At 38.7% G+C, this 18,074-nt stretch overlaps 1 protein-coding gene across 1 annotated transcript in view; it reads right to left on the reverse strand.

The window, feature by feature from the left end:
• Nucleotides 1-387: 387 nt before the first annotated feature.
• Nucleotides 388-18,074, reverse strand: part of LOC106080799 (probable peroxisomal acyl-coenzyme A oxidase 1) — a 40,251-nt gene continuing 22,564 nt past the window's right edge. Inside the window, exons 2-7 of the mRNA XM_013242362.2 lie at nt 4,543-4,702; nt 4,184-4,476; nt 1,279-2,191; nt 1,106-1,211; nt 895-1,047; nt 388-831 (exon numbers count right to left, since the gene is read on the reverse strand). Of these exons, the coding sequence (XP_013097816.2) occupies nt 571-831; nt 895-1,047; nt 1,106-1,211; nt 1,279-2,191; nt 4,184-4,476; nt 4,543-4,702 (1,886 nt within the window). The 3' untranslated portion in view covers nt 388-570. The remainder of the gene's footprint in view (nt 832-894; nt 1,048-1,105; nt 1,212-1,278; nt 2,192-4,183; nt 4,477-4,542; nt 4,703-18,074) is intronic.

Here is an 18,074-nt window from a genome sequence, read left to right on the forward strand (position 1 = left end):
CGGGAATAAAATAGAACCAATCCCATATGATGGTATCGAATGGTATCTAGTGCAGTCCCATGACAGTCGGTTGCACGTACCGGATTGACCCGATGGAGTTCTGCATCGGCAAGGGCTGCCGCCTCAGTGTATAACACACTGCTACAACAACAACAACTGTCTAGTCATAATGAGTTCTACTTTATTGTAAATCGGCTAACGAACTTCAAGGCAGCAAGAGCCAAAGGGTTGCCAGCTGAACTATTTAAGACCGGAAGCGATTTTCTGATGAAGTGTATACATCACTGTGTCTGCCCGAAAAAAACACACCCGATGATTGAAACCTCAGAGGTACGAACTAACTCTACTACCTAATCTATGTATCTTAAATATAATTTTTTATTGTAGTTATTTGTAAAAAAACGTAAATTATTTTATTCATTAAAAATAGGTATATATGTAACAACAACCGCTAAAACAATGTAAAAAAAAATTATAGTCAACGATTATTTACATTAATTACATTGATTACATACATAATACTCATGGACTACTACAAATGGAAATGGAAATTTAAATGTATATGGACATTTACAAATTTGCTCGCATGAATGGCTTCAAATACTTGTGGAATGATTGATTGACGGGTTCCTTGTTCAAAGGACTCTTCTTGGCTTCCTCAAACATTTTCTCATAGACATTGCCATCGAAAACACCTAAAGCTGAGTCTAAAATACGATCATGAATGCCAAAGGCATCGACCATTGCCACAGCATTGGGTCTGAGACGTTTCAGGCAACTTTGTAAGCGCAATTCCAGTTGGCTAACATCGTTGTCGGTCAGATTAATGAACTGTGGAAGAAATGGAAAAGCATTTAATGATGGCTATAACTACACTAATGCAGTTGGACTTACTCTCAAGAAATCTCCTAGGCGATTTAAGCAAGCATCCACCAAATATAATTCCAAAACAACTTTCAAGACATCGCCCAAGGCTTGGGATACTTGGGAGGAAAGATTTCTCAATTCAAACAAAGCAGAGGAGGCCAAGAAAGCCCGTCCATGAAGCTAAAATTGTAGATATATAAATGTAAGACCATTGTGTAAGGCGAGACAATTTACTTACATCTGCTGCTTGGGTCAATTCAATGCCACACAGGTTAGCACTAACTTCGGGACCATGGCCTTGCTTGCGGCGCTGTTCCATACGCTCATAGGCTATGCGGACTTTGCTGTAAATTAAAAATTTAAAGTCAATGGTTCTTCTTTTTTATTGAAATTTGTGAGTTTTTAACTTACTTTGCTGCCACAAATTGGAAAGCCTTTACAATGGATTCCAATGATCCATCGAATCTATGGAATTCCTTATTATTTATGGCATCATTGATGTAGGCTACAGTGGGCACCAGTTTGACACCTTGCAGGGCTTGACCGTAAACCTTAACTAAATAACGAGCAGTCTGCAACAACATCACCGTATTTTCACCCTCATAGGTGCAAACAGCTGTGGCCATGCCATAGAGTGTGGGGAAATTGGAACAATCCATGAAGCCATGACCACCGCATGACAAACGGCACACCTCAATACCAGCTGCCGAATCTGAACTACAGATGGCCTTCAGGCAACAGGAGAGAGCATGCATTTCGGGCAGTCGTTCCAGTGCTCCCTTTTCGATTTCATCCGAAATATTATTGTACATATTCCATATATTTTCGCCGTTCGCCTTGAACACTATGGCCTTGGCAATAATGGGAAATACTTTCAGCTGTTGTATTGTATGTTCCATAATTTGGGGTTCCGGCTCATTGGGATCTATGGGACTTTGGCGACGCACGGCAGAGTAACGGCAGGCAATAGTTGAGGCTTTGGCCAAGGCCATGGCAGCATCACGTATTAAGGCAACACGCACAAACATCATGGTACCATAGGTCAGCACTGATGTCTTGGGTGGTACATAGGTGCCATCAGGTAAAACTTGTTGGTTCTTCATTAACATATTGTTGAGAGGTACGCGCACATTTTTGAAGCCCAAATAGCCTTGATTGACGGATTTCATGCTGAGTTTGGAACCAATTTCACCAATATCAATACCGGGCATAGGCATATGTGTTTCTTCGTCACGCACTTGAACTATGAAGGGAGCTAGACCACGGAATTCGCCCTTGGTGTAAAGTTGGGCAACAACGACAGCATAGTTTGCAGTGTGACCCACTAAAAAAATGGAATACCATCAAATCAAGATAAGCGGCAATAACAAAAAACAAGTTTGGCCGGGCCGAATCTCATATACCCTCCACCATGGATCGGATTTGTCAAGTTCTTTGCCCGATATCTCTTTATAGGCAAACAAAAAATTATGGATAAAAATTGGTATGCTATTGGAGCTATACCAAGTTATGAACCGATTATGGCCATATTTAGTATGGCTGTTGGAGACCAAACTAGAAGTAATTTCAGCCAAATGGGAAAAGAATTGGCTCGAGAAGTAAAATGGAGAGATCTGTTTAAATGGGAGCTTTATGAGGTTATGAACCGATCCAAACCATGTTTGCCAAGTATATTGAAGGTCATAGAATAAGTCTTGGTACAAAAAATCGGCAAAATCGGATATGAATTGCGCCCTCTAGAGGCTCAAAAAATATAATCAGGAGAACGGTTTATATGGCAGATATATAAGATTATGAACCGGTTTGGATCATTTGTTGTTGGAAATCAAAAAAATAACTCTTCGTGCAAAATTTAGGGCAAATCGGATATGAATTGCGCCCTCTAGTGGCTTAAGAAGTCAAGATCCCAGATCGGTTTATATGGGAGCTATATCAGGTTATGAACCGATTTGGACCATACTTAGAACAGTTGTTAGTAGTCAAAATAAATCACTTCCAGCAAAATTTCAGCCAAATCGGATTGTAATTACGCCCTCTAGAGGCTCAAGAAGTCAAGAATTGAGATCGTTTTATATGGGAGCTATATCAGGCTATGAACCGATTTGAACCACATTTGGCACAGATATTGGAAGTCGTAACAAAACATATCATTCTAAATTTCAGACAAATCGGATAAGAACTACGCCCTCTAGAGGCTCAAGAAATCAAGATCCAAGATCGGATTATATGGGAGTAATACAGGTTATGAACCGATTTTAACTATACTTACTAGAGTTGTTAGTAGTAAAAATAAATCATTTCGAACAAAATTTCAACCAAATCGGATTGTAATTACGCCCTCTAGTGGCTCAAGAAGTCAAGATTTGAAATCGGTTTATATGGGAGCTATATCAGGTTATAAACCGATTTGAACCATAAATGGCAAAGTTATTGGAAGTCATAACAAAACATCTCATTCAAAATTTCAGACAAATCGGATAAGAATTAACCCTCTTAAGGTCCAAGAAATCAAGTTCCCAGAGTTGGGAACTATATCAGGTTATGAACCGATTTGAACTATACTTGGCACAGTTATTGGAAGTCATAACAAAACACCTCATTCAAAACTTCAGACAAATCGGATAAGAATTAAGCCCTCTAGAGGTCCAAGAAATCAAGTTCCCAGAGTTGGGAGCTATATCAGGTTATGAACCGATTTGAACCATACTTGGCACAGTTATTGGAAGTCATAACAAAACATCTCATTCTAAATTTCAGACAAATCGGATAAGAATTACGCCCTATAGAGGCTCAAGAAATTAAGATCCGAGATCGGTTTATATGGCAGCTATATCGTGGCGTATTGACCGGAACGAACTTGCTTGCTTATAGGAGCTTGACGAGAAGCGCCGCCTCCACATGCAAGTGGGGCTATAACAACAAAAACAACAGGAAGCGCCTAGCTTTATTCCTTCGAAAGTTAGCTTGCTTTTGACAGACGGACGGACAGATGGACAGACAGGGCTAAATTGACTTAGAATGTCAAGACGATCAGGAAGGTATATATACTTCGTTAGGTCTCAGATCAATATTTTGGTTTGTTACAAACGGAATGACGAATAACGAATGAAGTGTCGGAAACATATCCATGGATCTATCCATAGAACAATAAAGGATCATTTGAATTCTCAATCGATATTTTTGTAATGTTTGTATAAGAATCATTTCGGCAGATCAGTTTATATGGAACGTGTAAACAAACATGACCCCTTTTGGCCCATTCATCCCCTATAATCCCAACAGACCCTCATTTTTTCGCCAATTTTTTTTTACTTACATCCTCCTGGCCACCATTTGTACGATGTGAGTGTTGGTGAATTCAATACAAATTCTTGTGTTTTAACATCATAATCGGCACGTGTCTCCAAACCACGCAAGAATGTGCCATGACCCAATTCCGTTTGGGCATATGTACCAATAATCGAACAATCCCAAGCCTTTGGCAGCCATTCCACTTGCTGATCGACTGTACCTTGACCCATAATTGTTGGAACGAACATAACAAAATGCAAAGACATGGGATTGCCTTCTTTGAGCAGAGCAGTACCCAGAGAGCCACCCAAAAGAGCACTAAATGCAAAGGAAATTAGATCAATGTCACGTGGGATTTAAGAGTGGTTAGTTAAAATTACTCACTTGTAGGTTTCAACATTATCTTCCCCGTTGTTACGAATTTCTCGAATTTTTTCCGCTATCCGTACGGCTTTACGAACACTATGCTCATAGTGTTCTTTGTGTGACATGTATGATATGGGTAAGTCATCCTTCAGTTCGGGATCATTGAGAAAATTTTGTTCTGTAAAAAAAAAACAACTCAGATTTACATCAAGTATGTGCTTAGATAGTAATAACAGTTAGAAATTTTAATTAACAGGTCAACAAAGGAAGGATTATGCAAGATTTGATACCTGAGGGGTACTCAGCCCACAGACTGTCCTAACCCCAATTTCAAAATACGAAAGATTTAAGATACTGACAAATTCATTTGGGTAAATTTATGTTTGCATCCTTACTGTAATCCAAAACTGACAGTGAAAATTGAGTTTATAGTGCTTCCAAGCTAAGAAACCTTCTAAAATATAGGACTCAAACAAAAGGTAAAGCACGGATTTGTCATGAAACGAATATCTTTGGGAGTGGAATATCTGCTTCCACTCCCAATTTCCAATTGACCGATCATAACCATATGGTAGTTTTATGAAAGTTATTTGAAAGAAGAAGTGTTGGCTACATTTTGCGTTATAGAGCAATTTAACAGATCTTCCGATTAGACATGGGTCATGGGATTCTACGATTATGACCCAGTGAAAAAAGAAATGCCCATGATTTGACGATCGTATTTTGGAGTAGTTATTTTCCAAGTATTTATTTCATAAATATAACCAAGGTGACGTATGATTGTTGACAAAATTACCAAATAGTTGTCATACACACCCAGGACCATCAAAGTAAAGAAATTATTGGGTTGCCCAAAAAGTAATTGCGGATTTTTTAAAAGAAAGTTAATGCATTTTTAATAAAACTTAGAATGAACTTTAATCAAATATACTTTTTTATACTTTTTTTCTAAAGCAAGCTAAAAGTAACAACTGATAACTGACAGAAGAAAGAATGCAATTACAGAGTCACAAGCTGTGAAACAATTTGTCAACGCCGACTATATGAAAAATCCGCAATTACTTTTTGGGCAACCCTAGTAATGTACACAGAGAAAAATAAGAATCGGTTTCAATCACGAAGTTAATTGATCCAATTAAACTTTTAATTGAAACTGCTTAATCATGAAAACAATCACCGTTTTTGAAATACTAATCGAAAAATTTTTCAGTTATAAAAATTGCATAAACAAGTAAAAACAATTATTGAAATTTTCAATTAATTTTTTAATTGATCCAATTAAAAATATGATTGACATTTTTTAAATTTGCAAATTAATTTTTTAATTGATCCAAATGAAAAAAATTATTGCAATTCTTATCCGATTTGGCTGAAATTTGGTACGATTTCTCCTATGACCTTAAACATACGTGCCGATCTATATCCTGATACAACTCCCATACAAACCGATCTCCCGATATTACTTTTACGATTAAGCTGAAATTTTGCACAATGACTTCCACTATGGTCTTCAACATTCAGTTCATTTATGGTCCGAATCGAACTAAAACCTGATGTAGCTCCAATAGCATAAAAATTCTTATCCATTATTCTTTGTTTCTCTAAAAAGAGAAGCCGGGCATAGAACTCGAAAAATGCGATCCATGGTGGAGAGTATATAAGGCTTAGTTCGACCGGGCCGAATATACTTGTGTTGATTGAAAATGCAATCTTTTTCATTAAAACTTTTTCAAATACTTCTTCAAAAACAGTGATTGATATTATCATTTTCTTGATTGAAGCAGTTTCTATTAAAAATTTAATTGAATCAATTAATTTCATGATTGAAACCTATTTTTTTCTGTATAACAACAGTCTTTTTAGGAGGCAGCCTGCTGATCTGAAATTGCAAACATTTAACATAACAGAAGAACTTCAGCAGCCAAATGAACTAGGTACAGACAGCAGACAGTGTCTGCTATTATTAGCAGTCTTTTTTTTTTTTCTTTGAGTGCACTTTAAGTAACTCTTCTTGGATCTTTTCAATGGTTGCAGTTACTATTTCCGATGATCGACCCATTATATCGATGTCGTCGACGTGTCCGAGCAGCATGCGTCCCTTTCTATGCCACGTCTATCCACATCTTAATCTTGTATAATCTTCTTCAAGATATTGAAGATATTATACGATAAACTGTCTCCCTGCCTGAAACCTCGTTTGATAATGAACGGTTTTCCATTATAACCAAGAGGAACGTGTTTTAACTAGCTTCATTCTGCAAAGTTGCATCAATTTGTAGGGACACCAAGCATAGACATAGGTTCAAATACCTTTCAATGTTTAGGGCTGTCGAGGGCGGCTTTTTTAGTCGACGAAATTGTGTAAAGTGTCGATCGGTTTACCTTGGTGTCTTTTCGTAAAGTGAGCGTAGTCTCATTATCTGGTCTAGGTGGATTTTTTTAGGTCTGAATCCATATTGATAGTGCCCAATTTTCTCGTTAACCTCCCACGCAGTATGCTTAAATGTATTTTGCGATGTGAAGGAGACTTTTTCCTCCTTGCCTCTTTTCTTCTAGTAAGATCGCGCAGAATAGCTGATGACTACGTCCTATCTGTGCGCCATCTCTGGTCTCAATTAGCTTAGTCGGCAACCCATCGGCTACTGCTGCCTTTTTGTTTATCAGCCGGGTAACTTCTATGTAGACATAAATGTGACAAGGCAGTATAAATTCTATACCATCATCTGAGATTTTGGCTGGGGTATTCTCGTGAATAGCCATCACTATCGGATAACAACAGTTAAGAAGTTGTTCTTTCCATATTCTAAGCACATTATCTGTATTCTGATACAAGATTTCCTTCATTTTCTCTGCAGTACGATGTCCCTGTACCAAAGCCATAGGTTCGAACTTTAACTCATGGGTAAAGTTTTCGGGCACCATTCTGACTTCTGAATGTCTCCATTTGATCACATTCACGTTTTTCCATTTCTCTCTTTTTTTCTGGTGAATAAAAATATATTCTTTTCTTTTCTCCCCATACCTCTCCTTCGAGGCGCTGCATTTTTGGTTTCATTATTATCTCGGCATTCCTGGTCGTATTATGGGTTTCTTGGAGGTGGCTTTTAATACCCTTGTACGGATACCCATGCAATGATTTGCAATTGCTCTGCTGTATCTTCCGGACAAGCAGTGCATTCATCAATCAATTGGGTCCGTCGAATAGAGAATGCAGTTGGTATCTGCTGTGATTACTGCTTTTTGACTTGGAGTTTCTGTGCAAGTTAAGATCATATGTTTCTCACTCACGCTTAGAAGGGTGCGAACCTCTTATTTCTCTTTTTGACTAATATTGGGTTGCCCAAAAAGTAATTGCGGATTTTTCATATAGTCGGCGTTGACAAATTTTTTCACAGCTTGTGACTCTGTAAATGCATTCTTTCTTCTGTCAGTTATCAGCTGTTACTTTTAGCTTGCTTTAGAAACAAAGTGTTAAAAAAGTATATTTGATTAAAGTTCATTCTAAGTTTTATTAAAAATACATTTACTTTCTTTTAAAAAATCTGCAATTACTTTTTAGGCAACCCAATAATTGATTTTCTCCGTACACTATATTTTGCATATCTACACCCATAGAAAAAATCAAGCACGGCGTTGACAAAGTGGCCACATTCTTTCATTAAAGTGAATCAATAAACAGATGTTATTAGACCAACAACAGTTATGTTAAACAAAACGTCCACAGACGTTCACATTCTGACAATTTCTAGTGCACAGTATATTTAAAGATCACAAAAAGATTTTGTGTGCCGATGAGTATCGAAGCTGTGTTCCATCAATCTCACTGTGTGTTTACAAACGCCTTATCACATTGCATTAAACTTAAGGTTGGTATGCATACACATTTCGAAGGAATGATGTCCACAACGGCCATTGCATGAATCGACAACGCTTGTTCACAAAGTCATTCACGTTTGTTGACAATATTTCCAACAACGCCCGTATATGATAATGGCAATGTTGGCGCATGATTTTGAAACATATTTTCCCTATCTGTGTACACAATTTGTTTGTTATTTTTAGGAGAACCTAAAATGCTTTGCATAGACATAAAAGGGATGTGATGCAGTTAATTCATCTATTACTAAAAAATTTAAGACTAAAAAATTAAACATTGACTTGGAAACAAACAAAAGAAATAGTTTAGTTTCAGTGAACAGCTTTATTTTGGTAACAATAAAGCTTTTAAGCCGTTTTACTACATATTTGACCTGCAAGCGAAGCCCTTCATAGATTAAATTTAACTCAAAGTAAAGGTAATTAAAACTAAGCTGTTTTAATTAAATATACATATGCACATTTCCACTAACATCCATGACTCAGCAATAGACTTGAATGCTTCTAAATTTGTCTAAGCACCAATTAAAACGAACTATTTGTATAAAACAAGTTTTGATGAGGTATACTAATAAATGTAACTCGTTGAATATTACAAGGCAAATTACAATTTGGAAATACACGTAAACAGATATTTAGATCGAAGTTGATGTCAAAACCAGGCGCATAGAAAACATTTTTCCTTATTCAAGACATTTTCGGTTTGTAATACTTCGAAAAGTATCTAGGAGTACAAAGTAAATCTCGTTAACTTTCAAATTAGCAAAGCCAGCCGCTCAAAAGTACTTTTAATTCATGTAGGTCGCCTGGGATTGAAAATGGTCCAAATCGGTCCATAAACGATCTCACAATTAGACTTCTTAAACACCCAGAGGATGCAATTTTAAACTACTTTGACTGCCATTTTGCGTGAGGACTTCTGTATGAGAATGTATCATGCACTTATCCGAACTACGAGCGCTCCGTCCGGTAGCTGGATGGGTAGGGATCTCGGGTTACCAGTGCAAGTGTTGTGGGTTTGATTCACACCAGAGGGTCATCTAACGCTGCTGTGGTTTCACAATCGACCAAAATTATCCTAGAGAGTCTAATTTCAGGCTTACCCTATAATCTCCCTTATCCAAATAACGCTTAAATGAAAAATGCGGATAAGAGTTTCGTTTCACTTATCCAAACATTTTTAGCATTTCACTTATTCGGCTCTCACTGTATCCACACTTCCATCTTTCGAAGTTATGTTAGCTACTTATGTATAATTGCCCCTGAAATTTAAACTTTGTACAAGTGTTGTTTCTTTTAACGATTGTCATGATTATTGCGATTATCTTTGGTCAAGATTTATAAGCTTATCAAACTTGAACCATTTATAGGTGAAACCACAGCGAAATGTTAACAAAAAAGTTATAAACGTATATCAATTCGATCGACCAAAGGCTGACCAAGCGGTAGCATATTTGCTGTTTAAGCTATGCGATTGGACTACCTAAGAATCGATAGATAAGATTAAAAATTTTAATACATTTGCTATTAAGCTATTTAAAAAAAAAGCCATAATTGGATGAAATGCAAGTTTTAATTCAGTTAATGTTTCTGTACACGTATACGAAATTGCCAATTTATCTATCGTTTTTTTGTGATTAGAAGAAACTGCAATGAAATTATTCTTTAACAAGTAAAAAGGCATTAAGTTCGGCCGGGTAGAACTTTGGATACTCAGCACCTTTGATATGTATATCTTAACCGCCTTTCGTCATAATACGGTGAACAATGTATCATTTATGAACGCATAGTAGCTATATCAAATTATGATCAAATTTTGATCAAACTCGGCGCGGACGTCGAGGTGTCTAATAATTCACTGTTCAAGTAAACAGAACATTGGTCTATTCGGCAGCTATATATTGAAATAAAGTCCGATTTTCACCATATTCGGGAAGCATATGTTAGGGCCAAATACAACTCATTGTACCAAATCGGCGAAATCGGTTAAAAAGACTCCACTTTTATAGGTCCAGGAGCGTACAGAGAAGGCTCACAGATGTTGGGCGCTAACATAGACGGGCCGTAGGCTCGAAATGGGGCCTGAATCCTAGGATAGTCCACTGGCTCTAGAGGAGCGTGATTAGACCAATACTTACGTACGCCTCAGTAGTTTAGTGGACTGCTTCACCATTTTCGGGAAGCATATGTTAGGGCCAAATACAACTCAAAACTCAACTTTTATAGGTCCAGGAGCGTACAGAGAAGGCTCACAGATGTTGGGCGCAATGTAGACCGGCCGTAGGCTCACAATGGGGCCTGAATCCTAGGATAGTCCACTGGCTCTACAGGAGCGTGATTAGACCAATACTTACTTACGCCTCAGTAGTTTGGTGGACTGCTTCACCATATTCGGTAAGCATATGTTAGGGCCAAATACAACCCATTGTACCAAATAGGTGAAATCAGTTAAAAAAACTCAACTTTTATAGGTCCAGGAGCGTACTGAGAGGGCTCACAGATGTTGGGTGCTATGTAGATGGGCCGTAGGCTCGAAATGGGGCCTGAATCCTGGGATAGTCCACTGGATCTACAGGAGCGTGGTTAGACCAATACTTATTTATGCCTCAGTAGTTTGGTGGACTGCTTCACCATATTCGTGAAGCATATGTTAGGGCCAAATACAACTCATTGTACCAAATCGGCGAAATCGGTTAAAAAACTCAACTTTTTTAGGTCCAGGAGCGTACTGAGAAGGCTCACAGATGTTGGGCGCTAACATAGACGGGCCGTAGGCTCGAAATGGGGCCTGAATCCTAGGATAGTCCACTGGGTCTACAGGAGCGTGATTAGACCAATACTTACTTACGCCTCAGTAGTTTGGTGGACTGCTTCACCATATTCGGGAAGCATATGTTAGGGCCAAATACAACTCATTGTACCAAATCGGCGAAATTGGTTAAAAAACTCAACTTTTATAGGTCCAGGAACGTACTGAGAAGGCTCACAGATGTTGGGCACTATGTAAACGGGCCGTAGGCTCGAAATGGGGCCTGAATCCGAGGATAGTCCACTGGCTCTACAGAAGCGTGATTAGACCAATACTTACTTACGCCTCAGTAGTTTGGTGGACTGCTTCACCATATTCGGGAAGCATATGTTAGGGCCAAATACAACTCATTGTACCAAATCGGCGAACTCGGTTAAAAATCTCTACTTTTATGGGTCACAGATGTTGGGCACTATGTACACGGGCCGTAGGCTCGAAATGGGGTCTGAATCATAGGATAGTCTACTGGCTCTACAGGAGCGTGATTAGACCAATACTTACGTACGCCTCAGTAGTTTGGTGGACTGCTTCACCATATTCGGGAAGCATATGTTAGGGCCAAATACAACTCATTGTACCAAATCGGCGAAATCGGTTAAAAAACTCAACTTTTATAAGTCCTGGAGCGTACTGAGAGGGCTCACAGATGTTGGGCGCTATGTAGATGGGCCGTAGGCTCGAAATGGGGCCTGAATCCTAGGATAGTCCACTGGCTCTACATTACACCAATACTTACTTACGCCTCAGTACTTTGGTGGACTGCTATGGAGAAGAAGTGCAACATAAGGACCATACAACAGGTTCAGAGAACATGTTGTCTTGGCATAGGCGGAGCGAGGAGGACCATGCCCACTAGGGCGCTGTAGACTATTCTAGATATCCGACCCATTGACATACATATGAAGTCTGAGGCAGCTACTGTGGCTATGTGACTTAAGGCAATGGGAGAATGGATTGAGGTTGGGAGCAGCTCATACCATAGCGGTATAATCGAGGCGACGATAGGAAAGCTGGAAGAAAGGGAAGAGGTTTCCGATCGGATACCTGAGATGAACCTTAAAGTCGAGTACGAGGCACTGATGCCAGAGGCCCAGTCTTGGATTGACGGAGTCCTAGTATTGCCATCTGGAAGATCATGTTACACGGATGGATCAAAGCTAGAGGACAGAGTGGGCCTGGGGGTTTACATTGAGAACCCAGGGACTGAGATCTGTTTTAGATTGTCTGACCATAATACCGTCCTGCAGGCGGAGATCCGGGCGATCACGGAATGCGTGAAGTGGTGTGGTGCTAACGCGAGGACGTCGAGTGTGAACATCTTTACGGACAGTAAAATTGCCATAAGGGCAATAACAACCAGGACGGTAAGGTCACGAACAGTCTTGCAGTGTAAGAAGGAGATTAACGCCTTCTCTGAGGATGGAAAAATCCGCATCGTTTGGGTGCCGGCCCATAACGGAGTTAGGGAAAATAAAAGGGCGGACGATTTGGCGATGAAGGCCAGAGGACTGGACAGATGCCAGCTTAGTCGCAGAATTCCTGGATGTGGATATTCAACATAACAAACAGATGCTAGAGTCTGGCCCCCCCTGTGAAAATATTGGGTTGCCCAAAAAGTAATTGCGGATTATTTAAAAGAAAGTAAACGCATTTTTAATAAAACTTAGAATGAACTTTAATCAAATATACTTTTTTACACTTTTTTTCTAAAGCAAGCTAAAAGTAACAGCTGATAACTGACAGATGAAAGAATGCAATTACAGAGTCACAAACTGTGAAAAAATTTCTCAACGCCGACTATATGAAAAATCCGCAATTACTTTTTGGGCAACCCAATAGAAGCCGGCTCTTGTATAAATACAGAGTGCCTATGATGCTCGATATGATAAGCCGAGTTGTTGGCACATTTATCATGTTCCAGTGTCTCTTTGGACCGGGAGAAGCTTGCTCACCTTTAGGAGCTAGACGAGGATCGCCGCGAGAACAGGGTGGCCATTGGTTATTTAAAGGCGCCAATAACCCGCCTTATCATGTCGTGCATCATAGGCACCCAGTATTTGTGCAAGAGCCGGTAACGTCCGGCTTCTCACTGAGACTTTGACGCTCGATATCGCTGATTGTTCGAGACTGTCGTTGCAGCTACTCCGTATAGAGTATTCCACCATCCGCAACCTGTGAATGCGCCCGGTAGCTTGCAGCAATGCTTCTCGTGACAGCACTGAACACCACACAGATTGAATCTCATTGTTCCAACCAGTGTGGTGCTTACAGCTATCCCGTGCCGAGAAGCTATATGGTGTTGTGGTATGGTGGACGGCGCTTCAAAAGCCCATCTTCTGTTCAATACTCAGACGGATCCGAAGAATGACTTGTTTGTGCATCACAGTCGAACTAAGGACGACACTATCTGATGCACTGAACTTAATGCTACACCTAATGAGAGAAGATTAGCTTACCACTGTAGTGTTTAGCAAGCGGAGATCCTTGCAATTAAAGAAGTTGATGTCGCTGTCTTGGTCGATGTGTCCATCAAGACAGGTTGCTATATGATATGAAACCGATGACTGAGTAAAAATAGTCAAGCTCAAGGTCTTTATGTGTAATTTACATTCCTTTATTTTCCGATATTTCGCAATTATATTGAATTGCATACTCATGGGTTATTTTCTACAAATAGATGTGCATTTTTTTTTTTGTAGAAAATTTCCCATGAGTATGCAATTCTATGTAATTGCAAAACATCAGAAAGTAAAGGAATATAAATTACACATAAAGACCTCGAGCTTGATAATTTTCACTCATTTTTCATATAATGAAAAGGTCGGAAAAAACAAATTCCAAATGGTTGGATTTGTTTTCTCGTTTTAATTTAAAGATAATTAGTTTTTCCAGATGACGTTGTCAGAATTACGAGAGTTGCCTTTTATATTTCGGGATTAGAGAACACAAAAGCAAATATTAATCATTGAAAATCGCTTTATTTTTCTTCTTTTTTTATGCGATTGACAAATTGTGTGGGATTCAACGATTTTTTTTAGGGTCAAATCATGCCTAATGCCTAAGTTTGTCGCAATAGGCCACATGACGATCTTGCAATATCATCGCCAAAAATTTAATTAAGTTCATCGATGCACTGTTGTTGAGTTAATCCACGTCGAAAGTTGTAAAAAAACAAGTAAGCGCGTGCTAAGTTCGGCCGTGCCGAATCTTATGTTGTTGTGCTATTGGAGCTATGTATATCAAGTTATAGCCCGATTCGAAACATAAATGAATTGTATGCTGAACATTGTAGAAGTCATTGTGTAAAATTAAAGTCCATTCGGATAAGAATTGCGCCTTAGGGGCTCAAAAAGTAAAATCGGGAGATGCGTTTATATGGGATCTGTATCAAGCTATAGATCGAAGTAGTAAAATCGGGAGATCGGTTTATATGGGAGCTGTATCAAGCTATAGATCGATTCAGACCATATTGGACACGTATGTTGAAGGTCATGGGAGAAGCCGTTGTACAAAATTTCTGACAAATCGAATGAGCATTGCTCCTCTAGAGGCTCAAGAAGTCAAGATCCTTGATCGGTTTATATGGCAGCTATATCAGGTTATGGACCGATTTGCGCCAGACAAAGCACGGTTGTTGGCTCAAGAAGTCAAGATCCTTGATCGGTTTATATGGCAGCTATATCAGGTTATGGACCGATTTGCGCCAGACAAAGCACGGTTGTTGGAAGTCATAACAAAATATCTCATGCAAAATTTCAGCCAAATCGGATGAGAATTGCGACCTCTAGTGGCTTAAGAAGTCAAGATCCAAGATCGGTATATATGGCAGCTATATCAGGTTATGGACCGATTTAGACCATACAAAAAAAGTGTTTGGGATTCGTATCAAAACACTTCATGCTCAATTTCAGCCAAATTGGATAAGAATTACGCCCTCTAGTGGCTCAAGAAGTCAAGATCAAAGATGGGTTGATATGACAGCTATATCAGGTTATGAACCGATTTGAACCATACTTAACACAGTTGTTGGAAGTGATACCAAAACATCACGTGCAAAATTTCAGTCAAATCGGCGCCATCAAGAGGCATAAAAAGTCAAGACGCAAGATTGGTTTACAATCCGAACCGAATTGGTTTACAATTTGGCCCATTTACAATCCGAACCGATCTACAGTAATGAAAAGTATTTGTGCAAAATTTCAATCGCCTAGCTTCACTCCTTCGAAAGTTAGCGTGATTTCGACAGACGGACGGACATTACTAGATCGACTTAGATCCCGAATGTTGATATCAGATTTGTGGACTACTCCCAAATACTTTCACATATCCGGTTTGGGGTATGGGGCGGCCGTTCAGTGACTTGGCCCTGAAAATATATATCAGATTCGTGTTGTACTCTAAAATACTTCTTATTGCAGCCCCATATTGGATTGGTCAGCAAATCCGTCCTATATGGGCGGTGTTATTGGGGTGGAGTGGTCCCATAGATACTTCTTCCCGAATATTGATTTCAAATTCATTCTTTACTTCCAAAGAACTTTCATGTGAGCTCCATATTGCTATGGTCGTATATTATTTGTATTAAACACTCAAATACCTTTTATTTGAGCCATATATTGCCATGGTCAATAAATAAGTCCTGTTTGGGGGTGTTTAAAGAATGGGTTAGATTCGCATTCTACTCGCAAATACCTTTTGAGTCCCATATTGCCATGATCGGTAAATATGTCCGATTTAGGGTTGTTTTGGGGTGTTGGGGTGGCCCCCCTTACATTTGGTCTGACAATTGGATATCAGTTACGTTTTCTTATCCTAAATACGTTTCATTTAAGTCCCATATTGCTGTGATTGGTCTAAATATAAATTTGGTAGGTGGTGGGCGGCGCCCCCAGGTACCCCATCCGAAATTTGGATACCCATACAATACAAAATTTCGCACTTCCCATCACCGATAAAGACTTTTTTCACTTATTTCTTCCCCATCCCACTGTGCGTCGTTTTTTGAAATTTTCTAGCCAACCTGCTTTTAGGAACCGAATAAGGATGATCCAAAGACCGGTTTATATGGGAGCTATATCAGCTTATAGATCGATTTGGAGCGTTTTTGGCACAGTTTTTGGAAGTCGTAACAGAACATCACATGCAGAATTTCATCCAAATCGGGCAAATATTGCGGCTTGTAAGGACCTAAGAGATCGGTTTATATGGGATTTATATCAGGTTATGGACCGATTTGGACCGTACTTAACACAGTTGTTGGAAGTCATAACAGAACACTACATGCAAAATTTCAGCCAAATCGGAGAAAAAATTGCAGCTTCCAGTGGCTCAAGTAGTCAAATCGCTATATCAGGTTTTTGACCGATTTGAGCCGCACTAGACACAGTTGTTGAAAGTTATAACAGAACACTAAATGCAAAATTTCTGCCAAATTGGACAAAACTTGCGGCTTCCAGGGACTCAAGAAGTCAAATTGGGAGATCGGTTTATATAGGAGCTATATCTAAATCTGAACCGATATTGCTGATTTTGACCGTATTTGGCACAGTTTTTGGAAGTCATAACAGAACACCGCATGAAAAATTTCAGCCAAATAAGACAAAACCTGCGGCTTGTAAAGGCTCAAGAAGTCAAATCGGGAGATCCGATCATATGAGAGCTATATCAGGTTAAAGACCGATTTGGGCCGCACTTGTTGGAATTGTTAACAGAGAACTAAATGCAAAATTTCAGCCAAATCGGACGGATAGGATCAATAATATATATACTTTATGGGATCTTAGAGGAATATTTCGAGGTGTTACAAACGGGATGACTGGATTAGTATATCCTCATCCTATGGTGGTGGGTATAAAAAGAGAATCCCAGATTTTAACACCAAACAAATATGTGTGTGGTGCACGGAAAATAGAGGGAGCATAATTGATGCACGGATAATAGAGGTAAAGCACGGTTAATAGAGGTTCGAAATCAAAAGCACAGCATGCCGGTTAATAGGGGTACCGGTTTATAGAGCTCCGGATAATCGAGTTTCAACTCAATTAGCTTTAATTGCTTTCTTTAAACTTGTTTGTTTGTATAGGAATAACGAAATTCTTATAAAATTTAAATCATTCTTCAATTTCACCATTTCATTTTCAAGTCTTTCTGCTACGTATATTGTCTCTGAAAATCTAATTGACCAGTTTTGAAAATATTGGCAAAAGCAATTTGAGAGCTACTGCAGGCGAGAAGATAATCACATGTTAGGTATGTGAAAGCAAAAAAAAAAAAAAAAAACAACTCTAGAATAAAACTTTTTGCATTGAACTCTTCAACGTAATAATCATTATCGCATATAGAAAATAACTGAAATAATGAAGATTTCGTTGACGCACACCTTTGAACTTCACAAACGTGTTTATAATATACGCATTAAATGCATACAAATTAATAACAATAAAACAAGCATTTAGTACTTGTCTAAATGCAAGAGAATAACAAAATATATTTGAAGAAAATTTGATAAGGCAATCCATGAATAGAAATATAATGACTGATAATGATAGAAATTAAAAAAAATGAAAGACCATCTTAATTGTTAGACAAATTAAGCCTTTCAAAAATTCTGTCTTTTTCTTTATTAAAGAACAAAATAAATTTACTGTAAAGGGTTCGCTGGTAATTTTGTCTAAATGTGGTTTTTGGATGTAGAGTATGAATCTGAATCCACTTTCGGAGCAAAGGGTTTGGCTTCTCTAATCCATCACCAAAACCAAGAGAATAAAATATTGGGTTGCCCAAAAAGTAATTGCGGATTTTTCATATAGTCGGCGTTGACAAATTTGTTCACAGCTTGTGACTCTGTAATTGCAATCTTTCTTCT

The sequence above is a fragment of the Stomoxys calcitrans genome, chromosome 5 (genome assembly GCF_963082655.1).
Source record: "Stomoxys calcitrans chromosome 5, idStoCalc2.1, whole genome shotgun sequence".
NCBI lineage: Eukaryota > Metazoa > Arthropoda > Insecta > Diptera > Muscidae > Stomoxys > Stomoxys calcitrans.